General features: G+C 49.5%; 1 protein-coding gene across 3 annotated transcripts; it reads right to left on the reverse strand.

Annotated features, from left to right (window-relative positions):
* Nucleotides 1-5,792: 5,792 nt before the first annotated feature.
* Nucleotides 5,793-27,369, reverse strand: SALL3 (spalt like transcription factor 3). 3 transcript variants are annotated; one of them, XR_009598229.1, is made up of 4 exons: nucleotides 27,211-27,369; nucleotides 11,841-15,301; nucleotides 10,238-10,778; nucleotides 5,793-9,018 (listed from the first exon to the last, which is right to left on the reverse strand). XR_009598229.1 is itself a non-coding variant. In XM_060405456.1 (4 exons), exons 1-4 carry the CDS (start codon nucleotides 27,290-27,292, stop codon nucleotides 10,347-10,349), a joined length of 3,759 nt encoding a protein of 1,252 aa, XP_060261439.1. In that variant the 5' UTR covers nucleotides 27,293-27,369; the 3' UTR covers nucleotides 5,793-10,346. The 3 variants fall into 3 exon arrangements, 2 of the variants coding, with proteins under 2 accessions (XP_060261439.1, XP_014959013.2); XM_060405456.1 differs by having other exon boundaries at nucleotides 5,793-10,778; nucleotides 11,841-12,181; nucleotides 12,398-15,301; XM_015103527.4 differs by having other exon boundaries at nucleotides 5,793-10,778.
* Nucleotides 27,370-27,407: the final 38 nt, after the last annotated feature.

A 27,407-nucleotide genomic window follows, 5' to 3' on the forward strand; every position in this document is an offset into this window, starting at 1 on the left:
TTTGCAAGGCGTCCAGAGCATTTACCAATAATACCCTTTTCTTTTCAAGTTACCCTCACCTCCATCTGCAGTTCCCATATCATTAAGCTGAACACAGAGATGTGGCTGCAGAAAAGCCATTCAGCATTTGTCAATAATCGCTACTGAGACTCGGGAAAGGGGAGAAGCAGAAAATATTAACGTTCTTTGGCAGATTCACTTTCCTCCGGGTTCACTCAAACTTCATCAAAGTTCTGGGGATTTTTTCTGCATTTATAACTCCAATTGCAGTACACCAACACGTATTTATTGGGCATGGACTATACGCAGAACTTAGGCTCAGTGATGAAGGTGAAACGCTTGGTCAGAATCTGGAACATGCTTCTCGAGAATAAATTCTGGGATCACTATCACCCGCTACACACAGCGCCCATGCCTTCACCTTTGCTCACAACGAGGCTCTGACATGCAGCAGATGCCAGGCGGGTCACTGGGGAGGGTTCATGAGAAGGGCTCTGACATGGACGTCACATACACTGACACAGATGAGCGTGTGAGAGTGAATGCAATGCCTGGCGTGGCAGCAGCCATCCTGTGGTCATGAGTGAAAGTGAAAGTTGCTCAGTCATGTCCAACTCTTTGCAACCCCATGGATTATACAGTCCATGGAATTCTCCAAGCCAGAATACTGGAGTGGGTAGCCGTTCCCTTCTCCAGAGGATCTTCTCAACCCAGGGACTGCAGCCAGATCTCCCACATTGCAGGCGCAGATTCTTTACCAGTTGAGCCACAAGGGGAAGCCCAAGAATACTGGAGTGGGTAGACTATCCCTTCTTCAGGGGATCTTCCTGACCCAGGAATCAAACCGGTGTCTCCTGCACTGCAGAAGATTCTTCCCCTGCAGGCATAGAATTCTTTACCAGGCGGATTCTTTACCACCTGAGCTATCAGGGAAGACAGAGCTCAGCAGAACACCCACCACAAAGAGGAGGAGGTGTGAAAGGCTGAGGGTGAAGCAACAGACATCAGTGGTGGGGTGGGCTCTCCTGGCTAACCATGGTTCCCAAGGGCAGGAATCTCTCATCTTCTACTCCTGCCAATACTACAGGAAACAGCTGTCATCCGTCCACCATCTACCTACCCACCCACCTACCCGCCCATTATCTACCTCTCATCTACTGAATACAGTAAGGATTGTTACAAGACTGACTTGTATTTATCATCTCACAGTGTCCCAGGCACAGACCTTTCTGCTGGAATCCCACCCTGTGTGCTGTGGGTATGTGTATTATAATTTGCCCGTCCTTTGTAGATTAATTCTGTTTGGTGACCAGAGATAAGTGGTGTGGCTCATTAGTGTGGCCTCTGGACCAGAAAGAGGAAGGAGGCAGCCGTGTTGATTCTCACTTCGTGAAGGATATCCAGGAAGCCCCCTGCCCTCGGGGCGGTGTAGGCAGAGCAGACTGCAGGAATTTGCCTGAGCAGGCGGCAGTGTGAGGTCTGTGTGACTGTGTGTGTGTGTGAGCGTGATATGTGCGCCTCACCTCTTCCCCGACCAAGTTCATGGCCCTGGGCCGGGGCCTTCTAAGATGTCGGTCTGGACTCAGCAAGTCCCCTGGGACCCCAGTCCTCTCCGAGCCCCCACTGCCCCCACAGGCCTCAGCGGTGGTCTTCACGGCAGGAACTCTGGAGGTAGGAAAGTGCCGAAGAGGCGGGCTCAGGTCACCCCTGCCCTGAGCCCCCACCTGCTGAGGCGGCAGGGCCCTGGAGGTGCTCCCAGGGAGCCAGTGGGCTTTCCGGCCCACCTGGGGGGCTTCACTCGGCAGCAGCCCTGGAAGGCGCTGCCCCTCGCTCTGCAGGAGGACCACCCGGGGTGGTGGGGCTGGGGTGAGGCCTGCAGGCCCCTGCCCTTGGTTCCCAGGTCGCTTCCTGGCAGCTGGCGCTCTCGGCTTCCCCCGTGTTCAGAGCCGCCTTCCCCTGAAGCCTCTCCTGTCCGAATTCCAGCCCTCGGTATGTCCCGGAGGTGGGCATCTCCAGTCCACACGAGTGGAGTCTCTTCGCCGCACAGCCTGGGCGCTGGGACTGGGAACACGCCCCCCCCCACCCCCCCAGCTCTTCTCGGACCTGTCCCCAGCTGCGCGTGCAGACAGGTCGCTTTGGAGGGAGAGCAGCAGGGGCCCGGGGACTCAAGGAGGAGCGGGGGAGTGAAGCTGGTCTCCATCCAGAAGGCGAACTAGGCCCCTGGAGGTGATGTGGGAGGGGGAAGCCAGGAGGCACCCTCACCCCCACCCCGCCCTCCTCACCTGCAGCGTCAAGGACCTGAGGGCGTCCCTGCCATCAAGGGCCAGAGAACCTGTGCCGCACCATATTCTGCTTTTGCTTTTGGAAAGTACTTCATATTTTCAGAATGGCTGGACTGTTTTGAGATCGGAAAGGAAACGGGCTCTCCCGTAAAGGTCTGAGACCGTGGTGAGGTTGGGGACGGAGAGATGCCAGCAAGGGCTCTCAGAGAAGCGGTGGGTGGGGTCTGGTGTCGCCGCCAGGGAGAAGGTTCCCGAAAAGGCAGAAGTCTGCGTCTGCACCCAGCGCTCTGCTCTAGGAATTCGGAGGCACCCAAGAGAAGTCCCAGCCTCTTTAATTACAAGAGCAGGGAAAACACAAATTGTATCAAACGTGCAATTTTTAGAAGCACAGAAAACACAGCGTTTTCCAATACACAACCAAGCTGCCCATGCAAACCTGTGCCAACTGCTTTCTCTGCCTAACCTTAAATCCTAACCCTAGTAATCTTCTCACCTCAGGGAGTATGCAGCATTAAAACAATTATGCTTTATTTTCTGCTCAAAAAGCTGAACTTGTTATTCTGGACAAACAAGTATTTGCAGAGTTGAAGGAGGTGATTCTTAAAGAGTACACATAACTTACCAGTAAAGTAGAAACTTCCACTAGTGAAGATCAAAACAATTTAAACTCGTTCTTATCACTGACTTTAAGATACACATTGAGGTTTAAGAATGGCTTAAAAGGTGAGTTTTATGAAGAGCCAGGCAACGTCATTTTTCCTGCAAGATCCCATACCTGTGTCCCCGTGTAGTATTCACCAAAGCTCAATCTGGCAGTACTTTTCCCCTGTGATTACAAGTACTGTTTTAATGCACTTATAATTTTAAATACCTACACTTAGTCCCTTAACGCTCCCAAAGTAAACCAAGTCAGATACCATCAACCACACCGGACATCACGCAAAATGAACTACTGGGTCCCTGTTGTTCACTGTCGTCGAGATGGAATCAGTCTTGGACAGCAGGAGGCAGGACCTGCAGGCTGACTCAGACGCACCTGCCCAGCGGCAGACAGTGTCTGTCTGGCCCTCACCGCCTCCCGGCAGACACAGGAGCACCAGGTAAGGCAGCTTGTGCACGCTGGTCTCCACACCATGGAGAATGCTTTGTGCTAAAGTGAAGCCTGCAGGCAAAAGCGGGTGTTGAAATCATCTGAGTTTCCCTTTTCAGGGATTGTGAGAAACCTTTGAATTTGTCTTCAGTTAAATACCAAGTCCAGGCACAAAGACCACTGGGTCTGTATTTCTAAAACTGAGTAATTCAGCCCACTGGAAGAGAAAGATGCCTGGGCTCAGAGCTCAGCCTTAGGAACCAGGCTTGAAAATAACCAAGTTAAGATCTCTAGCTTTATGTATTGTTTTGCCTCATCTTTCAGCTTTGATGATCTCAGTTCCCTGATCAGGGACTGAGCCCAGGTCACAGGAGTGAAAGCACCACACCGTAACCACTGGACTGCAAGGGAGCTCCCTCACGTCACAATTTCTGATTTGAAAGTTGATCTCTACTATTTTCCAGCAAAACAGATTAAAAAGTGACAAAATCAAGGTTAAAACATAAAACGAAAAAAAGAGAAACACAAGCCGGGATATACATTCTGGATAAGAGATGACAACGCAAAAAAAACCAAACATAATGGGAAGGTTTCTAAGTGGACAAGGGGTTCATCGTGAACAAATGAGCTGGAGGTTCATCACCTTAAACAATATTCAGGGATTTGTTCAAGTCCTAGAAAGTGTACTGAGATTATGAAAAATGTGTAGTTGCCCTCAGGAAAAGCTAATCATTTACAAATATTTATTAAAAATTTCCCAAATTGCCTACAGCTTCTAACTGAAAATCCATGAGGTTAATGCAGCTATAGACTCTCTGAGATGCTGGTGAGTTTTCTACTTTGTCTCTGTTAGTGTTTATTTTCACTACAATTTCCAGATTGGCTTCTTTAATAAATTGGTGCTTTATCCATATGCAGCTACTCATCTTGGGGTTAAAATTATCAGCGGGTTGGGTGACTTATCCACGATGTCACAGAAGCGAATCGCTCACCTTTAGAAGAGCTCCTACCTCTTCTCAATTATCTAGTTTGTTTAACCCTCAACTAGGAGACACCTGGGTTCCAGAACTCTTCTCCGTGACCCCAAACCCCTGCCTGCACGGCCTCTGCAGTGAGGGGCAGCTCCTCGGTTACCAAACATCACAAACAGCAGAAAAAAAAGCCCCAAATGAGAAGCCAAGCAAAGAATGGAATTGCCGAAAAGACAAGATAGAAAGGAAACGCTCATGCTTCTTGCTCTCAAGCACAGTCTCTACCCCAAGAACTGTTCCTAGATCCGTCTATTTCCTAGGGAGAAACCAAACAACTCCAGGCTTACTTGTGAAGGAAAATGAATTCAAAATCTAACTTACCGTTCAATTATCTGAATGTGTGGGGAAGTTTCTACGTGCTCCTCCCACTGTGTATCCCTAAAACTTCCGCTATCGTCAGAGTGGAAAATGTTTTTTTCTGAGGCTGCCTGTTTTTCCTTGGAGGCGGTGTTTGTGGGCCGGTGTGACATATTCCTTTTTCTGGGTAAATTTAGGTCCTAACAAGACCTGTTCCCAAGCTGCCCTTGATACTGTAAATAGAAAAGGTAAATTAAAAAAAAAATGTTTTATATCACACATATAATCCATCTTGACAAGAAATGTGGTGACTTTGGTCATTTAAATATTTACATCCTGACTTGTGAAAAGTTAGGAAAGTTCAGGTGTCCTTGAGGTTCAACTAGAAAGAAAACTGATAAATGGGATGAAGGCAGCAGCTGGAGAGGGAAGGGGCCCACACTCCTGAGACAATCCTAGTCCACAGATGATTCTGTAGTGTAAAAACACGCACAGCAGACCAACGTGGAAAGCACCCAGTGGAATGTGCACACTCCCCGTGTTCACAAGCGACCACATTTGGTCCAGGTTTGAGTCAGGCACAGTGAGTGACTCACAGGGATACACACATATCCCTTCGCTTTGGGGGCTTATGAACCGTTTTCCATTCCGTGACGTCGGGAACCCTTACCATGCGTGGCCTCTCGCATTCAGGACTCCCTCTCCTCCCCTCTCCTGTCTCACCCGCATTCTGATTATCTCCCTCTGGGTTGGTCCAGTGCACAGTGAATACTGAACTCAGCCACGAGGAAGAGCTTGAGGCAGAGTCGCTTAAGAGTAATCTGTAAGCCTTCCTTCTGAAGACATCACACCAGAACTGCACATGCAGTTATAAATTAGGACGGGGGACCCAGCGCTAATAGCGAGGTTCTCTAATTGCTCACCCACAAGAACGATGAGACAACCCCTGCTCCAGTGTATCCTCTGCTGAGTGTCTACACTGACACAGATATCTGTATGTCGCCTTAATGAGGCCCTGCACGTGACGGGCACACGTGACAAAACCCAATCCACCTGAAAAGGTCTTCTTTCTGACAGAAAATGCAGTCAGCATAATGTTCACAGAGATCGACTTTATTTCACCTTATAGTTGCATTTTTAAAAGCTTCAATAAACTTAATGATTTTTTAAAAAATCAAAGATACCAACACATTTTTCATGGTCCAAATATGATTCCACATATTTTCTTTAGCAAAGTCATTTGTAATAGATTTTTCATATTTATATTATTAGCTAATCATTTGCATCTTCTCTCTATACAGATGCCATCAATTAGTCTGTCTATTGAATTCTGAAGGGGGCAGGGAAGAAAGATGTATATTAGTGGTAGTTGTTTAAAGAAAAAAAAAAAACAACACTGGTTTTTGGAAGTGGGAATTTTATTGTCATCAAATTCTCCCCCGCTGTTGCAGATGGGGAAGCAAAGGGAGGAATTCCTGGGGCTCTCACAGGGCGCAGCCTGGCCCGTCCCCAGCCTGAGCCACTGCGGGGAAGACCAGGGCCACTCGGCGACACTGACGCACCCACGGCCGCCACCCTGGGACAAAGACACAGACAGGAGAATGGCAGGAGAATGTTTCTATGGTGATTTCATTTTAAGGTTTTTCGTTCATAAAAAAGTGCTGAAACACAGTGTTTTCCACTTAAGCGAAAAAGAAAAGGATTTCATTATCTTCCTAGTGCTGCATGGAATATTTTGTAGATCAGATTTTCCCATAGCTCAAAATCAGCCAACAGACACGCTCACAGAAACATTTCACAGCCTCTGCTTTTCAAAGACGCACCAGATCCCTAGAAAAACTTCTTGAAGGAGCAAAGGAGTGCTTCAGCCCAGGAATGAGCAAATGAGCACAGGACTCAAAACACAAAGGCTGAACCCAAGGTCCTCAGGTCGGCTGGCATGCTCGCAAGGTGCAGAATTATTCACGTGACCTTACTATCCACCGAAAGCATGCACCAGGGGAAGAGACAGGGGCCTGGACTTCCGAGGCTTGGACAGCCAGCCAGAATAAATAAAGCGCGTTGAAGGTGGGTGGGCTGGAAACGCCGTGCAGCCGCTGGTAACAAACGGCCCTGATGTTTGCCTCGGCTTCTGCGCACCAGAGCGGGCGCTAGGCGCTGCCTGCCGGGCACAGAGGGGGAGTGGGCAGGGGACCCGGGCTGCCTGGAAGCTTGCACACAGAGTTATACAGCGAGGGCTTCACAGCAATTGCTTTTTGGCCCTTAAGCAATGCTTTTTAATTAGTTTGAAATGTTAATTGTTCCTGCAACCAACTTAGAATAGAAATATATTTAAATAAATAATTTTTAGGGATTGTTGGCATTTATGATTCTTTGATATACTGTCTGAGCAGCTAGAGTTCATGTCAGGAAGAAGTAAATATCCAGGCTTGTTAAGCCCAAACACCTCTGGTTTTACACTGGAAACATTTTTGAATTAAGAAGTAAATCTCTCTTTTTTTTTAAACATTTTAATTTATATTAATTATTTTAAACGACTGTAGAAATCTTTTGCTATTTCCTTATCATATGTTAAAAAAATGACTATCTGATTTAGTCGGTTTATCGCTCATAATTTCTACTCTAGCTCTGAAATCAACAGGGTTTTAATTCCTAAGGCTCATGACATATGACACCTGCCGGGGACTGGGCAGTTGTTTAGTGGTTAGTACCTTTCTCAACACTTCAGAAACACCCAGCGTCTCCCAGGTGAACTTCACTGTGGCTTCTAGGTATCAGTAGTTATTTTTTTAAAAGAAGAAAAAATGGATTATATATGTTGAAATCCAGGAGCTACTGACTTATGTAAGGTTTTATGCCTTATCACATGTTTTTGGCAAGGTAAAGCTTCTTTTCAAGTGAGGGGCACCCTTCATCTGGGACTGACAGGCTCAGGGAGGGCCCTGCACCTTCCTCTCTGGCCTGCTTCCTTGAATCACGGCTGGAGGCACAGCTATTTAGTTTTTAGGGACCCAAAGAACCGAGGTTTTCCTCAAGGCCCATCACGGGAGGGTCATTCGGAGTGCAGTCATTTTTGGACACTGTCAACAGTCTCTAGTCATTAGGCATTTTATACCACATCTTCTTCCGTCAAAGATGTAAATTAAAAAAAAAACCCACAATCAAAAGGCTGTATTTTTATTTTAGAAAAAGGTGAAACATGAAAATTTCAAGACCATTCAAGACACGCTTAGATATGGCTTAAATCTAAGCTGTCAGACCTGACTGACTGTCCTTGGAGAAACACCACAAATATACATCCACCATCAATGACCATAACCTCAAATTCCACTTTTTCCATTAGAATAATCAAGGAACGCCATTCAGAAATAATAGTACATCCTGCATTTTATTCAATTCCATATGACAAAATAGGAACCTAGACTAAGACATCCATTTCAATCAGTAGATGTGTCAAGCCACAGATTTCGTCATAAAAAATATTGGATCTGGGTAACAACTCTGCACTGGTTCAGGGAGGGCCCGGCCCTGCACGGTGCTGCAATAGAAAAATAGTGTCTCTCCACCGTGCGGAGGGACAGCCTCACCCGGACACAGGCCGGGCAGTCTCACTGCCCGCTGCGAGCCGCCTTATGTACAGCACTTTACATTTCTCTTTTCTCACGGTATATACACATCTTTCTGGGAGGACAGAGCACTACATGGTACCAAATACGACCCCCCCAAAAAAATCACACCAAAAGGGACACAGATAAATAATAACAACATTCACTGCTGAAACACAGCGACACCCAGCACCTGTTTTCTCTTCCCGGCACAGGGACACCCTCACCCATCCTGGGAGAAGAGCAGGTTCCCGGGGCTCACTCCATCCCATCTCTGTGGGAAACAGCGGGAGAGTTCTGTGTTTTTTTCCGACAGAAACCACCGCTAGGCCTGCTCATCTGTGAGGCTCTGAAACTCTGCTCAGTGACACGATGTGGTCTGCGCTTGCTGGGGCTATGTTAGGAAGATTGTTCTAGAGCTCGGTCTCTGCTGAGGCGGCTGACTGCCAGCCTCCTTCCTTGAGGCTCGCCTCCCGGCACTGTCCCCGGGCGTGATGACCAGGGGGACCGCGCAGTCGGAGGAGGTCCCGCTTTCAGACTCCGGCACACGTGCAGCACACAGAATGAGGTAGAACACACCACCTGTCCACACGGCCTGGCTCAGCTGAGCCGCTTGCACCTGCCCGGGGCCCTTCCCTGACTCGGAGCAGCTGACCGTCACCAGCAAAAGCCTGCACTTCGAGTGACTGGACCACAGTGCGCTTCGTTTGCATCTGAGAAGATAATAAATAAATCAGAAACCCAGAAAATGTCCCGGTTGTGATGGATTATACTGCCCGACACCCGGCACCTCTCGGTTTATTGGACACAATGCCAGGCCTGCAGGCAGTCGGGATCTGGTCCGCGGGCGTGCGAGGCAGCAGCAGAGGGGATGGCGAGATCACACCTGCACGGCAGCTGCTCGCTCCCCCCTCCCGGCTTGTGCTGGTGTCACAGCCCTAAGACGAGTTCACCAGAGTTTTGTCGGGGGTGGTCAAGCTTTTACATGGGCTTTCTAGAAACGTTAAATCACTCAATGTAAGAAATGGCAGGCCCTAGTTTACTGAGGAACTGACAAGTCCTGGTGGTTTTCCTGGTTAAGGAGCACAGGTTTCTTGTAACGTTTCACCTAAGACTGTAACAGCTTTTTTTTTTTTTCATTTTCCTTCAATCAAAGTACTATTTATAAAATGCTTTACATCTTTTAAAATTTTCAAATTATAGACAAACCTCCCTAATACAAAATACTAAAAGTGCAACAGTATAAATTAAGAGTTTGCAACCACATTATACAAACATTACTTTTTTATTGTACAGCTTTGATGATGTGAAATATTTACTCACAACTGCTATAACGTTGTGAATAATTCACGGTGACGTCTGTCTGTGACTTTCCCAATTGCTGGGCTACAGACCACACTAGAGACCACTGTCCACATAGCAGCTACAGACATTTAAATTAAAAAGAAAAAAAAAAAGGCTTGTTACTGACAGGTGCTTGCACACGAAAAGCATGCTGTTTCCTAACAGAACTTCACAATTTTGCCTGCATGGAAATCACCCACTTATTTATAGTAAAGCAGATCTTGCTTAAAAAAAAAAAAAATTCACATAGCCAGATGTATTCTGCAGTACAAAAGCTTCCGTTATGGTCAGGCTGCATTGTCTGTGACCCGCATCATCTGAACGTCATAAATACTACAGGTGAAGGTGCTGTGCGGCACCGGCGTCAGGCGCACTGGACCGCGTCATTGAGATGAGAGTTGTAAAGACAGAGTTCAAGTTTCTAACTAATTCCAACAAGACCACTGGACGAGTTTCCCTGGCACGGGGCGGGCTCTGGAGGGATGGAACGGATGTGGTCTGAGCCCCTTCGGCTTCCAAGACGGCTCTCGGAAGACGTCTCTTTCTGACTCAAATCTATCTCCAAGGTTGCCGAGTTCCCAAGCTCACCTCGAAAGGTGCAACCAGGCAGTGCAGGAGGCCACCTCAGGCGGTCACCCAGTGATGTCTTTCCCGCTCCGGGTGAATCGAGATGGAGACCCGCAGGGCAGGGACGTGGCTAGTTAATCCCAATCTCCTTGTTATCCTCAATGAACCGTGTGAACGGCCGGCTGCCTCCTGTGTCCGAGTTGGCTTTGTCCAGCCCTGCGATGGGCGGGCTGCTGCCTGGACGCGCCTTGTCCAGCCCGGCGGCCAGGGAGCCCAGCGGGGGGAGGGCGCTCCCGCCGAGACTTACGGGGAGCTGGGGGAGGCCTCCGTTCTGGATGACGGAGATCTCGTTGTTCTTCATGGCCAGCCCGTTCGTGATGGCAGCGGCGTACTGGTTCCAAAAGCTGGGGTCCACGTTCATGGCCCGTGCGGCCAGATCCTTCTGGAACATCTCTGAGAACTTGAGGGCGTCGCCGCCCAGCAGGGCCATGGGGTTCTCCACTGACAGGCGGCGGCCACGCCTGGCGGGAGCGTTGTTCCACATGTGGGTGCCCATGTGCACCTGTGGGGACAGAGCCACACCCGGGCGTGAGCACGCCCAGCCTCCGGTTACAGGGCATCCGAGGCCAGGGGGCGCCTTCCATTTCCTTTCTGCCCCCTCCTCCCCAGCCTGAGCATTCATTTGGGACAACAAACTTGTTAGGTGAGGTTTTCTGAACATCTGAGACGTGAACCTGCAACACTCTTTTCGTCCAGTACAAGGCAAGCTGACCGATGAGCTGATGGACGCCCCTATCAGTTCGCAGCTGGACAGCATGATTTCCCCACTAAGGTGTCAGACCCATAAGCCACCCGGAGGGTCCCAAAGCTCCCCCTACACCCAGATCGTCTTCTGCTCGGAACTCCTGCCTTTCCTGTGCCTCTTTCTCTGGTTTTCTCCCCAACACAGAGGGAACGTCTGGGCACCTGTGATCAGCAAGGACCTCAGGTGGCCTTCCGGAAGTGGAAGCCACGTCCACAGTGCCTACTGAAGGGGGTCGCTGAGACCCCACACGCAGCTAACCTGGGCTGGAAAGCAGCACGCTGGCCCGAATGGCTCCGTGGTGCTGGCCACACACCCTGCTTCCAGGGAAGATGGGCTGCCTGGCTGCATCTTTGATACCAACGTTCTATCATCGTACCGTTTGCCCCTGGCCCTTGGGCTGGGAAGCTTCTGCCAAATGCCCACTGGGCCCTCTTGGCAATCACGTGGACAAACCCACAGGTCAAAGCCCTGGCCTCTGGACAGGATCAGCGGGGCTTGTGCCACGTGGAAGCATCTAAAAGCCTAGCTATTTGGTGCCAGTGGCCCGCTGGACTCAGGGCAGCAAGTGTGCATCTCCCCAACACCCTGCAGCCACTCAGGCGGCACCAGCCTCTCAAGGGGAGGTCAGATTGGCACGGAAGGCAAGCTCCTCGCTAGGCCCTGGACGTGCGTGGGAGCGCCACATGGAACACGCGTCCCTGGGCACACATGCAAGGCAGACTTGCCCATAACACTCATAGACACGGCACACGCACGCTCTCTCGGGGGTGCCCCTCAGCCAGAGCCATAGGAGGCAAGGGGGCTCCAGGCGACCCTCACCTTGAGGTTGCCCTTGGTGGTGAAGGCTCTCCCGCAGATGGTGCAGCCAAACGGCTTCTCCCCAGTGTGGGTGCGCTCGTGGATCTGCAGGGCGCTGGCCGAGGAGAAGGTCTTCCCACACGATTGGCAGTTGTGCTGCTTGGGGGTCCGGCGCGGTGGGGGGGCCAGCATGGGCGCGAGGCCAGGGCTCATCACCGTCGGGGGCCCGGGGGGCACCTGGACGGCAGCCGGCAGCGGCGGACCCTCGGCCAGCAGGCCGGCCTTGCTGTGCCCATTCACTTCCGTTTTGATGGTGGTGGGCGTGGAGCCAGGGCCCAGGCTCGGGGTGCCCTGGCCAGGACCTAGAGCAAAGTTGGGGTCAAGCAACTGGGGAGGCAGCTCTCGCAACCTGTGGGTCAGTAAGTGCTGCTTTAAGTTACCCAGCGTGGAGCAGCCGCGCCCGCAGGCCGCACACACGAACGGCCGCTCCTTTGTGTGGCTGCGGAGGTGGATCTCCAGGGCGCTCCTGCAAGCAAAGGGCTTGGCACAAACAAGACACACAGTGCTTGCACACTTACCCCGATCGCGGCTCAGGAACAGCAGGCTAAAGGGGGCCTCCTCCTTGATGGCTGGCCGGCCCGGGTGGGTGGCCGTCAGGTCCAGCGCCCCTCCATTCTCGGGGCCGGGGGGCGGGCTGTCTGGCTTCTCCGTCTTCAGCTGGGTCTCCTGGGGCTCCTCCTGGGCGCCAAGGCCCGGGGACTTGGAGGGCAGGCTCTCACTGTTACTGTTCCCGGGTGACAGGGCCTGCAAGGAGGAGGACGACTCAGACAGGGCCGGGCTGCCCGCACTCCGGCTCTCCAGGTCGCCCACGGCCGAGGACGAGTCGTTGCTCAGATGGTCGCTCTCCCCAGACCCATTCTCCAGGGACTTGAGGGCACTCAGCTGGGGGCAGCTCATGACCGAGTCCATCATCTTCATCTGGTTCTCCAGGGCGGCGATGCTGGAGATGACGGAAGGCGGGGAGGGTGGGCAGGAGCCCGAGAAGGCCAGCAGCGGCTTGTTCGGGTCGCCAGCCACGTCCTTCAGCTCGGCGTCATCCTCCAGGGAGTTGTCGTCCATGTCGTCGTCGCAGGCGCTCAGGGTGTCGGCGGCCTTGTCGTCGTAGGGCAGCACGGCGTCCATGGCGTCCTGGAAGCCCTCGGGCAGCGGTGTGTTGGGGATCTGGCCCCCCATGTGCATGCGGATGTGCTGCTGAAGCACCACGGCATTGGTGAACTTCTTCTGGCAGATGGGGCAGGAGTGCTGCACGCGCAGGGGCGGCTTGGCGCGGTGCACGCCGAAGTGCGTCTTCAGGTTGCCCTTGGTGGTGAAGGCACGCCCGCAGATCTTGCACTTGAAGGGCCGCTCGCCCGTGTGCGTCCGGTAGTGCATCTTCAGGGCGCTCTGGCAGCTCAGCACGCGGTGGCAGATGACGCACTGGTTGGGGTCTGCCATCTTCTTGTCTATGTTCTCCACCAGCTGCTGCAGCTTGGAGGTTTCGGACGTTTGCATAGAGTCGAGCAGCCCTCCGAAGGGGAACTTGGCCTTAAACGGCTCGGCCCCGGCCGGGAGGACCGGGCTGCAGAGGCCTGGGGATGCGCCGCTGTCCGCCAGGGCAGATGCGGTGGAGACCTGCCCCGCTGTGGCCGGGAGGTCCCCTACCCTGGCGTTTGTGCAGGGCAGGCTCACAGGCTCGGTCTTGGGCAGGGAAGATCCACCGGGCACCGGCTGTGGGGATCCCGCAGCCACCGGGACGCCTGCCTCGGAGCTGGTCAGGCCTGGGGACAAAGAGGGGCACTCGCTGGACGCGGGCGAGGGCCGCTGTGGGGAGCGGCTGGCGGGGGTGAGGCTGGGGGAGTCCACGTAGCTGCCGACGCCCACACCCGGGAGGGTGGGCGGGAGCTGCAGCCCCACCGAAGTGGGCACAGTGGGCAGCGCCGGCTTGCTGTCCAGCCAGGTGGTGACTGGTTTCTCTGGCGGCAGCGACATCCCGTAGGGAATCCCGGAGCAGGTGGGCACGTTGTCCAGATACTCGGGCACCGGGTAGGGGTTCATCTGGATGTGGGGGTACTTCTCCTTGTGCCTCTGGAAGTGCACCTTCAGGTTGCCCTTGGTGGAGAAGCGGTTCCCGCAGATGTTGCACTTGAAGGGCCGCTCGCCCGTGTGCGAGCGCAGGTGGATCTGCAGGGCACTGTCGCTCCCGAACACTTTGGCGCAGAACCTGCACTTGTGCTTGAAGAAGGGGTCCTCAGTGCTGGCCTTGGGCTCGAACACCGACACGTTGGGGGGCTTGCCCTTGCGGTGCTTCATGAGGGCCGACAGGGGGTCCAGCGCGTTGGCCGTGGCCGCGATGCTAACCAGCGGGTTGGGGAAGATGACGCTGCTGGCGGAGGTCTGAGGTAGCAGTGGGCTTGGCAGGCTGGGCGCCGAGCTGAGCAGCGGCCCGGGCCCCAGGGCGGGGGGCGTGGGGGCGTTCTGTGGCCGGGAGGCGCCCCCCGAGGCGCCGGCCGCTGGGGCGGAGGCCGTGGAGGTCGCGGGGGCGCCAGAGCACGCGGGGGCGCCGAGCTCCGGCGCCGAGGGGCCTCCGCCCGCGACGTGCGGGGTGCTGGCTGTGGACGCCGGCGTGGCCAGGTGTTGGGGGCCCTCGTAGGCCGCCGGCGGGGCGGCGGGTCCCTGCGCCGTGGCCGCGGGGCCGGCGCCGGCCGAGAGTGGCAGGGTGGGGTGCGCGGCCGGCCCGGGGTGCAGCGGCGGCCGGGAGGGCGGCAGCGGGCGGCTCATGAGCGCCACCTGGCTGCGGATCTGCTCGATGAGCTGCAGCTGCTGCACCTGCTGCTGCTGCAGGGCCACGAGCTGCTCCAGGATCAGCGGGAGCGCGGCGGCCGCCACGCCACCGCCCGGGCCCGCCGCGCCCGCGGCCCGCGAGGTCTGCGAGAACTGCGCCACGGCCACCTTGGTGCTCAGGAGGGTCTCCAGGGTCACGTTGGTGCTGGGCATGCCGTAGGCCGCCCCGGGGGCTGGCTCGGGGCCTGGCGGCGGAGGCGGCTGCCCCACATGCGCCGCGCCCGGGCCCTGGAAGCCCTTGTCCGCGGGCGCGCCCACCTCCATGGGCTCGTCCTCCCGCTCCGGCGCCCTCGCCTCCGCGGCCTCCCCGCCCTCCGGGGCCGCTGCCGCCGCCGCCGCTGTCTCTTCGGCGGCCTCGCTGTCCGCGCGCTCGCTGGCCGAGCTGGCCGGGGACGCCTCGGGGAAGTCCTCGGAGGGCGGGGCGGGCTCATCCTCGCCCACGATTAGCACCAGCGGGTTCTTGGTGCAGGCCTCCTTGTGCGCCAGCAGGTCGGCCCACTTGAAGAATTCGGCGCAGCACTTTTCGCACACGTGTGTGTCCTCGCCTCCGCTCCGGCTCTCGTTGCCGCTGTCCGCGTCCTCGGCACCCTCCCCGGGGGCCGCTGGAAAAGCAAGACATTACATCAGCCTGGCCTCAAGAGACAGCCCGCCCTCCATCTCAAAATTTGGCACATAAGTAAAATCAATATTTTTTATTCTGTACAAATTACCCCACTTCAACATTTCTGACGTCCTGGCGTGTGTATTCTATGGCTCTTTCTAGCTAGCTAATCATTTTCTTAGCACAATCCATCAAATTATGAGGTTCTATCAATTGTGGATACTGCTGCTTAATGAAATTCCATAGAAGCCATTGATTTCCAATATTTTCATACAATCTGCAGCCACCCTGTCTGTTGGGTACAAAGCCAGCCTTCGATGGGCTCATTAGGACTCCCCTACCATCCGGCTTCCTCATTTCCAGCAAAATCAGAGATGCCTTTGCCAGTTCGCTTAACATTGCTAAACTAATCTGTAACCTTTCAAACTCACGTCAGCACCTGACAGGGGAGCCGACCGCAGCCTCTCTCCTGGGCTCGGACCACGGAGATTTATTATCTTTATGCTGCGCAGAGACATTACAGATTTAATGTAATTCTACAGAACTTTCAAATCAATGGGCATTTATTTCATGGAGGAAATTTCAGCTAAATACTTTCATTTGTAAATATAACAAAGAATATATAAGCACTTCTTACATCTCTGCTCAGAAAAACAATCTCCCCGACTTGCAGTTCGATCAACACATCAATCCTGTATCTTTCTAGCGGGTGCACTTGCCTCCAGACACAGTGCTTTTCTACATTTCAGGATTCACCAAACGAATAACATCAATATAGTCTGTGCCTAAAATTAATCATGTTTAATACAATTAATTGCCTCTGTCAGATGCAATATTTCTTGGCAAAATGAACCAAAATTATATGTTATTGTTACTAGCCAATCATGTCCCACAGATTGTTAACAAACTAGAAATTATATATTTAAAGTTCATTTATGTTGACATGTTTAACATGAGAACATTGTAGTCAGACACACTTTTTGTACCTATTTTCATCTAGTCACATAGAAAGACTTAGCAAATTATACGCTTGTGCCATGGTGGAAACCCTCTAATTGGTTACACATGTTTAATCACTGTTGTAGGCAGCGACTTGCCGACTCCCGTTACCCTCTTGTGCCGAATAACAACCCTGTTTAATGAATGATTCTCATTCACACCTGATCAAATAAATAGCTATGCAGGAAGGAGAAACCAACATCCAAGGACATGCCCAGCTCCTACTTTCAGGGGGGCTGGGGTGACAGGGCCCCCTCAACGGGGTGCTCAGGCTCCCTGTGCCGGCCTGGGTAACACTGCCTTGCAACTGCTTTTTGTCAACTTGCGGATGGAGTGACAGCGACAAATCACCTGAACAGAGACAAGTGACAGCCTCAAGCCGGCCCTTTGTTGTCGTGCGCAGTGGGGTGTGAGCGCCACGCATCCTCAGGTCCACATCCCCGAAAACCGTTTACTGTTGAAACATCAACAAATGGATTTGCTGCAAAGCCTCCATGTTTTCTCATTTAGGGTTTTAGGGAAAGAAGGATTTGGCACTGATCTCAATAAAGAAATCTGACTTGTAAAAAATATCCTGTGAAAACATTTAGTCCCCCTGCTAGAGAAGAAAATAAAACTATAATTCGAGGTTGGTCGGCTGCTCTCCACAAGACTGCTATTTCCAGGTAATTTATACGTGCCTTTAAAAAATTATTAGCAGTGTTCAATTAGCATTTTCTTAACTGGCTCAACCATTTGAAGGGGAAAAAGTTAGAGCTGCAGCCCATAAAGACCTGCTAGACTTTTAAACTAAATTCAGTGCTGAAGCTCAGACTGCAAGGAGCCTCCTTACTGCACAGAGGCAGGAGCGGAATCGGTGTCTGTAATGAGGTCGAGTGTAGCTGGAAGCAAAGACATGGCTGATTTATACTGCAGATAGCAGCGTTAACAAAATAAATACTTGGAGTACTTAACTTTGCTCTATGTATGCAAAATCTGATCTGAAACTCGCAAAGGTTATGGAACAGGGCAGGAAAAAAGCCTCAACTCTTCAGGTAAATAATTTCTTAATGATAAGAAAACACGGCCTATCTCACATTTTAGTCCACCTATTTTAAAAAGGCAAAGAATCTCTACAATTTGTTCATAACAGTGGGTTGTTTTTCTGCAGACCCACATATTAAAAAAAGCACTAGTGGATATTTTAAAAAGTTCATCTGCATTAAGCAATCAAGTTGGAATCAGTGTTATACTGTCTCATAAATAGTATAATTATCAGAACACAAAATATTCTAAAAGTTAATTTTAACAATTTAAAGCTATGATATAAAAGGCCAGCCATAGTCTTCATAGTTTTAATTTTAATATTTTTTAAAAAGAAAACTACAAAAAGAGAAAAATACAGAGAAATTAAATACTGCTAATTTTTTGAAAAATTATTTTTACATCTTTATTCCTCAGAGAAGAAAAAAATGTGTAACTTACATGGTATACAAAAGCATTCACATGGTCTATACGTTTAAAGTTTTACACAATTAAACACAAGTGTATATTTTGTCCGAGGAATATTTTTCATTTTCTTTTCCAAAAAATTATTATTGAAGGATAGTTGATTTACAATGTTGCATTAGCTTCAGGCGTACAGCAAAGTGATTATTTTGTATATATACATATCTATATTTTAAATCTGTATTCTTTTTCAGATTCTTTTCCATTATAGATTATTAAAGAATAATAGTTGAATATATAAAAATTGAATATAGTTCCCTGTGCTATATAAGAATATATTTTTTAATATGGAGTATGTATTGGGGACAATTCACTGAGAAAATGCTTAGAAATTGGCTGATTGCTGGATCACTTAAAGTGCAACAATTGCTAGAAGAATTTGCTTGACGTTAACTTACATCTTTATAAATGAGCATTTCCCAGATTTTCTTTGTAACAAATTATGGCATGTGAAATAAGGAAACAAGATTTTATTTTACACTGTACTTTTCTCTAAAGTTTTAAGAAACCCAAATAAATCTCTATTTACTTTAAAGATACATCTTTACATTTTCATTGGCTTTTTTCATGTGCTAAGTATGCGGGGTTCACCTGCAAAGTCAAGAAAGCTGGGAAGGTAATTTCCTCCTGCCCCCATTGCAGGTTAGCAAAATTATAACTGTGTCTCAATTGTAGAAACCATGCACAGAATAATATTTAAGCACTATCTACCGAATAATAAGCCATTTTGTTTAAAGGAAATTGATAATTACCTAAACACAATGAAGATATTCTTGCCAAAGTAAAATAAACTTCCACTGTATGCCTCTAAAATTGAAGAAGGAAAGCAAAATTGGAGAGAGGAAATCGGGTGAAAATGGCATTCTGAACATTAGGGCCTGTTAGTTCATTATGTTAATGAACCTAACAAAACAGTGGTTGGATTTTACAAGCGAAGTTTCATAATAAATTTGCCTTTTAACTAAAACATATTTAAGAAACTACAATCAGTGAACAAAAAAATTCCTCAATACAATTCATATTTCTTATTGAGGGCAAATAATTTAGAATCACCACCTATAGTTTTCTTACTGGGGTCTGCATGAAATATGGTAACACGATCACTTCAATTGTTAATTTCTACTTGTTTCACTATCAAATCCGAGTGGGATTAGCATTCCATGAAAGTTATAGAGAAGCCCAAATTTCACAAGACAGTCTTGAATGCAATGAATACAAATGAAAAGAGTCTAATACGTCACGTGTGGAATTGAAATTTTGGGTGCAGATTTTGAGAACGTTTTTAAAGAACAACAAGTACTTCAACTGAATTGGTTGGGAGAGAAGAACCAAAGCGAGCCTGTTTCACTGGGGACAGAGCTCTTTAGAAGCAGCAAGACTGCACTTGAGTCCAGAGTGAAAGCAGCGACCTTATGTCGCGTTCGGGGTGAGACGCAAAATAAGTTGTTAAAACTTGCTTCTCGTTACAGTGGCTACACGCATCGAGTTACAGCGTAGACATGCTAATCTGGAAGTACTTATCTTTAAAAAAGTGCTTTCTATAACAAGAAAACCCTCATAGGAAAGATCTGACAGCAGCTGCAATTTTATCATATAACGTATAAAGTCCTTTAATCCTGCCGTTGTGTTAAGCCACTATTGTGTTGGATTCAACTATCTTTTAATTGAACTTACATTGGAAACTGGCTTTTGCATTCTAAAAGTAGAAGTTATTACATCCATTTGTTGATATGGCTTTAAGATTTTTGTGTCACGGTAAAGCCATGTCCATGAGCCACTGTAACGACAGTACACGTTTGAGACATTTATTTCCAATGCAATAGGAAATTCTTTCTTCCCAAAAGGGACAACTGAAAAACAAGCATTGTTAACATTATCATTAATGTCAAAATAATTTATTTTTCGCATTTTGGCAGATCAATGACTTAAGAGACTTCAAACTGCAAAGAGTCAGGGGCTTAGACTGTGCAAGGGTTAGAACTAGTGGAGAAAAATGCCAACCAGTGCACCCAGGAACAGAACTTGGGCAGGAATCTTCCCTTCTTGGTCAACAGGAGTATTTGGTCGAGGTTACCTTCTGAAAGTGCCACACAGCTTTGCTGGACCGACTGAGTGTCCACGAGAAGAAGGAGCTGTTGTGAAAATAGCCCTATTTTGCTAACGTGAAGGATGCACTGGCTGTGGCTGCTGCCAGCCCGGCGATGGGGTCTGTTCTCCTGGACACAGTCAGGAGGAGGGACACGCAGGAAGCTGAGGCTATTTCAGTTGGAGAGGAAATGTGCAATTAGCTTACAGCTAGCCCCACACTTACTACTTATACATGAGATTTTCAGGGTTTCTACCGCTCACCATTCAAGCACTCCTGAGCACGTGTGCCATCTAGGGTGCCACAGGAGGGGCAAAAGGCTTCCCTCGCCTTTCAGAGAGAGGCCTCCAACTAGGGAAGGCCTCAACGGCAGTATTAAAAGTACATATTTTCCCCCTTCTCACTAATAAAAACACGGAAGATGTTTAACAAAAATGTCCCCTTTATAACTCTCTGGATGTGAAAGGACCTCCCCTTGCATCATCTCTCTCTCAGCTCCGATTCCTGGTCTGCTATACAATATACAAGGATCATGTTATACAGGGATCAGGTTTTCACTGCCTGCAAAAGCTAAGGTGGTCTTCCAAGTAGAGATGACCTGGCAGAGTGCTTACATGCCCAGTGATCTTTTTAAGCTACAAGTAAAAAGCATCATGGTAATATTGATGAGAATATTTGCCACATGATGCTTTCCTAAAAAAATTCTAAGTGGAGTTCTCAGTAAGGCGTTTTTATTCTCTGCATCCTGGAGGTAGTACCTTGTAAATAAGTAACCACTTACACAGAGCAGTAAACAGGTGTTTGATAATTTTGTTGATCAAGCTCAAACTTTCACCTTGATTCTGCTACACTTTTTAATTCCTTTTAACAAGACGAGAAGCAAAACTTGTTCCTTATGGGAAAAGGGATGTTAATCTCATCACTTTAATTAGTAACTGGGAAACAGACACGTGGGTCTTGAGGAAAGGAAACTGTACTTTTCTCCTGTGCCTTTTCCATCCCTTAAAAATCTAAGAAGCATTTTTCAAGTTTTCCCAAATTGTTAGGAGACACTATTTTCTTGCAAATTAATTCTTTTTAACTCCTTATGATAGCTTTGAATCCCATAAAGAAAGATGAATTATCACATACTGAGCCCAAGCTGTGAAACAGGAGGAGACAAATAGAGACCCCTACTGTGTTTAACAATGTAGAAGAAATTCCAGACGCGATAGAAAAATTTTGTCCTTTCCCTAGACCTCCAAGCGTGTGCGCTCGGAGCCGGACAGCGGAGGGCGCTCGCGCCTCGCCCAAGCCGCGCTGACCCGCAGGCCGGCTTCCGCCGACTCAGTGGCCCACGCCTCAAATGTGTTAAGGACGGACCACCTGTGGCACAGGCACCAAACGCCTTCTGTTTAAAAGGTTTGCGGGTTCTCCTCTGCGGGGTGAAGCACCGGGGAGGGAGAACACTGTTTCCTTTATGGACGCACGCAGCTGGAAAGCAGCCACAACGTTCACTTGTCTTAACTATCTGCCCGACGCTGTATCAAATAATAAGATGTTTGTTGCACTTCAAGGTTGCACAATCGTTCTTTCATTCAGATATTATGCTGTAATCACCCTTCCGATGAATGCACGGATATCACTATCTGTGCCTCACGAGCAACGCACAAACCTGAGATTCGGCGGCCAGTGCAGGCCATTTCGATCAAAACTCGGGGAGGGGAAAAGCACGGTGTGTGCTGGGTCACTTTTTTGGTCCAGATAAACTCACACATGAAACTAAATGAGCTACTCCACCATGCATCTGTGCAGCCAATTGCCTAGGTCCTCCCCCACCTCCTCACTTTCCATATCCACCGGCACAAAGATAAAGAAATAAGCCAAGCCTCTCGGATGCACAAACACCTGGCCTGAAGGGCCCCGCAGCTGCGGCACTGTGCGGTGTCCAGGAAGAAGGCGGCCATCCGTCGACTGTGACTGTCGACTCCTGCACTCGGCCTCAGGTTATTAAATCATTTCCAGGATTTGCCATCACCTCAGCACACTGTTCCATTTCTACAGGGGAAGTTTACACATGAGCAAAAAAAAAAAAAAAAAAAAAAATCCTCCTGGAAAAGCTCTGCCCGGGGGCTGAAGCCAGCGTCTGCCTGCGCTGAGCCTACAGTCAACGATCAAACCGCGGTCTGGAGAGGGCACTCAGCAAAGAGGACCAGGAATGCCGAAGAATTAAGACCAAGAGCCACGGCACCTGCAGGGTTAATTAAACAGTTCAAGATGTAACAGCCGCACAAAAGAAAACGGGTCTCTCTCCCTCTTGGAGAACTATAAACACTTGGGCTGAACTAGCCGGGCATCTGATAAGCCCAGCAGCACAGGGCAAACCTGTAGGTCCCCAGTCTACTCCCAGAGCCAGTGTTAACACTTAACAGAACACTGGTGAGTCCTGTTGCCAAGGTCAACAGCACAGATGCACTAATTGTATTATGAGCTTGACATCTAGTGGCCACCCCTGGCAGGGCAAAGCAGGCAAAGGTTAAACCAGCAGGTCTGCTGCAGCAGTGCTCTGAGCCACCCACCTCTGGTAGAGCACTAGGAAGCTGCAGTCCCCTGTAAGCCCACCTTCTCACAGATCCCAGGCCACCAGGCAGGACCCTGTGCGGCCCCAAGGCTTCCTGGAACGCGGAGGGGGAGGGGTCCCGGATGGTCAGCAGGACTAATCCGGGATGCCTGGAAGAGACAGGCCCACGGAGGGGCGCCTGGATGCCACCCCAGAGCCTCAGGTCTCCCTGGACCCGCTCTCTTGCCTTTAATTAACAAACAGGCCAACCCTGATCTCTCACATAAACAGAGCCCGTTACATTATTTTATTATTTCAATTAATATTTCACACTTGCTGCAATATGACTTGCCTTACTCATCAGCTTGGAAATTAACTGCTTTCGAGATCACAGAAGTGTTCAAATTAGAGAGAAAAACCTAAGGATAGGGCTTAAGTTTATGTCAAGTAATAGTGAAAAACTGAATATAATCTTAGGACGGGGCTCTTTTTTAAAATATAAAAGTTTATGTAGAGTAATAGTGAAACATGCAGTGTCTACATAGCTTTTACTTACGCCTGGTCTTATCCGGAGTGTGGGCAGCATCGCACATGCTGTGAGGGCAAACCTGGCCCACCAGCGGCAGAAGCAGCTCTCGTTTTCACGAGGCTGCTCTTAGCCTGGCAGCTGGTCAAGAAACCATGAAGGAAATGAAAACTAACAAAACAACAAAACCTCTTCCTCTTGTAGGTATTATTTAACAATTCTCTTTCTTGAAACTGTTTCCAGCCTTAAAGGATGGGGCATGACCTCATTGGCAGTTAAGCAGGTTTTTATTTCATGCAAATAAAATACTTACATTTAAGGATGTTAAATTCTAACTGGGGTTCAGTACACAGAACGGAAACCTTGGTGGCACCTTTGCTGAATTCTCCCCAAAAGAAAACGTTCTCAGAGCTATCTTGGGGTGAATGGCAAAGCCTCTTAGAGACTGTAGTTGAAAATGAAATCTGACCCACTTTTGCCATCATCTTGTATACAAAAAATAATCAGCTTGCTAAGTAATTCCTGCTGTTGGTCCATACCTTCTTCCTTTTCTGGATCTAAACAGACCTAAAAATATTGGATTATGCATAGATTGTGGAAGTTTAAATGTGCCTTAAAAAAAATCCCTAACTCTTACATAATCAGCTCTTTCTCTGTACGGTGTGTATTAATTGGCAGACTTTTTATTGGTCGCCAAATTATGCATTTTTAAATAGATTAGGATTTTAACTGCCATTTTAAAAATAAATGTTTGCAAATTCTTCTTTTCCTTTCCCCGCCTGCTTAACTTACTCCTTACCTTTCATGTTTCAGAGAAAACAGTCTGCCTACGGATGTTAGAAAGTGGCTTCCGTATTGTTTCCTTTTGCAATGCTGAATTGTAAGTGTGTGAGTGAGTGCCCTGAGCGCTGAAGGCAAATCATGCACAGACAGATAAAAGAGAAAAGATCTCAGCACCCAGGGCTGGGGGCCTTCTTCCCCTTAATTTAAACACAGTCGATGAATACCACTGGTAAAGTCTTAAATCACAGGATCACCACATTTTAAAGGATTTTTAAGATAGCCATGTAACTGTGAGTTGGCAGAAAATAAAAAACAAACAAGATACAGGATGGCAAACTGCTTTAAATTATAATATTCTTTTGTTCTTCCTTATATACATATTTTCCTTCTAACGACAATAAAATATATCCCTCATTTGTATTTTATCCAATGAAGGATAGCAATAATACACCTTTTAAAGCTCTTAGTAGGAGTGTAAGTGCTGTTCCGTCATTAGAAGTTTTAATTAATTTTTCTTAGAACAAAAACATTCAGCTGGCTCAGAGGACTTCAATATTGGTGGCATACATTTAATTAATTGAATCCTAAAACTGCATCCCATTTATTTCTAAATTTTCAGAAACAGGAAGGGAACACTTTGCAATTTTAAAAGATAGTACCTATTGGGAATGTAAGTCGAGTCCCAGCCATCCTGAAAACACGTCTTTAACAACAGAATAACTTTAGAACTCTATGTAAATCTTTATTGCTTTTTCCCATTCTACATACGTCATCATAGTTCACTTTTGCAATAAGGTCTGGAAAGCACTAAGGCATTTTTGGATAGCTGTCTTTTCACTGCTTGCCTAAAAACTAAAGCCTGAAAAATAAGTCACATTTCTCTTTTAAAAGAAATAAAGCCTTTTACTGTAAATTAATGTGACTGTGCACCTCTGCCCCGCCCATACCATACTAAAAATTTTGCACAGAATATTTGTTTCATGTCATTATCAAGAACTTTCAATTTTATTGCAGGCATTCACTGGTTTAATTAACATGTAACACCCAAAGTGATACAAAGGAATTATTTACTTCCTTTCTAAAACAATGTAAACTTAGTTCACTTATAACTTGATGCATAGTTTGTTTTATTTCCACTGCTTTTAACAAAATATAATTCTGAGAATATCTGAATTCATGGGGGAGTGATTTAATTTTCACAACCATTTATCTTTAAAAAAAATATTTTACTTAATTCTCCTAATGGCGATCAGTACAACAGAGTAATACATACATGAACATTCCTTAAGTGAACAGAGAACAGAGTATCTTTTATGCTCCATGAACAATCAGCTTCAGAATAATTAAATCAGAAAGAACTATTTTTTAAACAGTTTGCCGGAACAATCGGGGGAACACACTCCTTGACTGAGACTCAGCCCCAGACAGGCTATTTTTGGCCTGTTGCAAAGTATGATCAGGAACTGTGGCAATATCTTGATTACAACTCTGAATGATTGTGAAAAACATAGCCTAGACAAAAACTTTAATCCCATGGTGGGTTAAAAAAAAAAAATCCTGAATATGTTTCACCCTGAAATAAATTCAGTAACAACAAGAGGAATTCAAAAGAGAAGTTGTGAATAATTTACTCCATCTTAGGTTTTCAAATAAGGGCTCTGGACCCCTCCACATGCTACACTAGGAGGTTCACCATGCTCGCATTTCTGAAGTGAAATTAAAAATGAATAGCAGTGCCTCGGCTTGTTAATTGTTAAATGCAAGGGGTTTTACTCTATTAATTAAAATATGCTTTAATAAAAAGAGACATTGCACATTTTGATAACGACCCTACAAAGCTGAGAAGTATTTACATTGTTGCATTTTGGGGCGGCTGTGAAAGCCGATTTTAAGCTATTCAGGAGCCACAATAATAAAGCTTTAAAATTCCTCACTGGGATGCAATGTAGTTCTTTTGAAGGAAAGACTGTCTTTCTCATTCGGCAGAAATAAATCCATTCATTTGATCATGTAGTCATTGAGGGCAATAGAAAACAAACCAAGTGTGAGAAATTCTATGTGATGAAGTAAACAAAACAAAAAAAAATCCATTTCCATGACAAAAAGATTCTTTGTCCTTAATCTACCCACCATATGCAAGCGTTTCTTTTTAGCATATCTCCCGTTCTAATCTTGGGTGACCAGGCGACACAGATAAGAACCTCTTACCTCCGCTGCGACAAAAAAGACCCTCACGAGTTCACGAATTTTATTTAATTCCTGAATTCCCAGCCGCGTAAGAAGCCTTTGCTCCCTTCTCCATTCCGATGTGGACGAATACCTGCTTTGGCAAACTTTACGGCACCGCTCGCTAAACTCCTCAACTCCTTTTATTTTCTGCAGCCTAGCTCCCAAAGCAAAGATGCGTATCTGCTCTAAACCACTTATAATAGGTTAATCCAAAAAGTTGGCCGGCCTGTTTCGTAAGGATCACACTACTCGGTGCCCGGACTCCGGGCAAGTGCAGGGTCGCCCCGCGTCCCGCGATCGCCCCGCGGCCGCCCCTCCCGCACCCTGGGGACCCGAGGGCGGCGCGAGGCCCGAGGCTTCACTTTCCCGGGCTGGGGCGCGCCAGGCCAGCCCGCTCTTCGCCCGGAGCTAACTTTCGCGGCTCCTACCTTCCCTCCTGGATGGGCAGGAAGTCCCTACCCCCAAGCCGACTGCAAAAGTGGCCGCGGTGCCTCCAAGAGCAGGAAAAGGCCCAGAAAACCGAGGCGACAGAAGCGTGCCGGGTCCTACCGCGTGCACGACCACCCCCCGCGCCGCGGGGCAGCTCACCCGGGGTTAATTCCCAAGGCGGCCATTAGGAAAGGCCAGGCCACACCGACTTCCTACTCGCCTCGGAATGGGATCGCTGGTTTGCCGGCGCGCCCGGACCTCTCGGGCTCCGCGGCCCTCGGGGCACAACCAGCGGCCGCTGGCCTGCAGGGGAGGGGGAGGCCGCGGTCAGGGCGGCGGATCCGCTCCGAGAGCGCACCGCCTGGGGCGCCGGGCGCCGAACAAAGCTGCCCCGGCCCGCATCCGGCGGTGGGAGATCCCGGGACGCGTCCTCGCCGCCGCGCTTTCCCGAGTGGGCGCCGCGATCGCAGAGGCCAGCCCCAGTGTCCAGGCGTGGGGAGCCCGGGGGGCGGCGCGGAGGCGGCAGCTCGGCCCCTCCCGCCCGCGCCCGGCTAGGCGCGCCGGCCTCCGCGGGGCAGCGCGGGCTCCCCGCGGTCCCCGAGCCCTGGCGCCTCCGCGCGCAGCTCAACTCGCGGCGGCCGAGCCAAGTTTACTTCGCCCGAAACTCCCGCGCCGCGCGCCCCGGCGGAGGACCGGATCCCCAGGCTGGCCTTGCCCGGGCCGAGCGCCACACGGCAGGCACCGGCTCGCGGGAGCCCGGGCACTTTCCGGGTCCGTGGGGCCCACGCTCCCTCCAGACGCCCGGCCGCCCCGCGATCCGCGGCCCCTCACCGTGCTCGGGAGCCCCGTCCGGCGGCGGCAGCTCCTCGTCCGACTTGAGATGCTGGGGCTTGGCCTGCTTGCGCCGAGACATGCTGCTAGCGGCGCGCGGGCCCCTCGCAGGGCAGCGGCATCAGCGGGGCGGCCGGCGGGGACGGCGCGGGGCGGCCGGGCGGGCGCGGGGCGCGGGGCGCGGGCGGCGGCGGCGG

This window comes from Ovis aries, chromosome 23 (assembly GCF_016772045.2).
Source record: "Ovis aries strain OAR_USU_Benz2616 breed Rambouillet chromosome 23, ARS-UI_Ramb_v3.0, whole genome shotgun sequence".
Lineage (NCBI taxonomy): Eukaryota > Metazoa > Chordata > Mammalia > Artiodactyla > Bovidae > Ovis > Ovis aries.

Excerpts from the sequence above, each read along its gene's own strand:
- SALL3 (XM_015103527.4), bottom strand. The coding sequence starts at position 27,292 with ATGTCTCGGCGCAAGCAGGCCAAGCCCCAGCATCTCAAGTCGGACGAG. Across the intron at positions 15,302-27,210 it reads GGACGGGGCTCCCGAGCACG|CGGCCCCCGGGGAGGGTGCC; the intron begins GTGAGGGGCCGC and ends TTGCTTTTCCAG. Across the intron at positions 10,779-11,840 it reads CCACCAAGGGCAACCTCAAG|GTGCACATGGGCACCCACAT; the intron begins GTGAGGGTCGCC and ends CTGTCCCCACAG.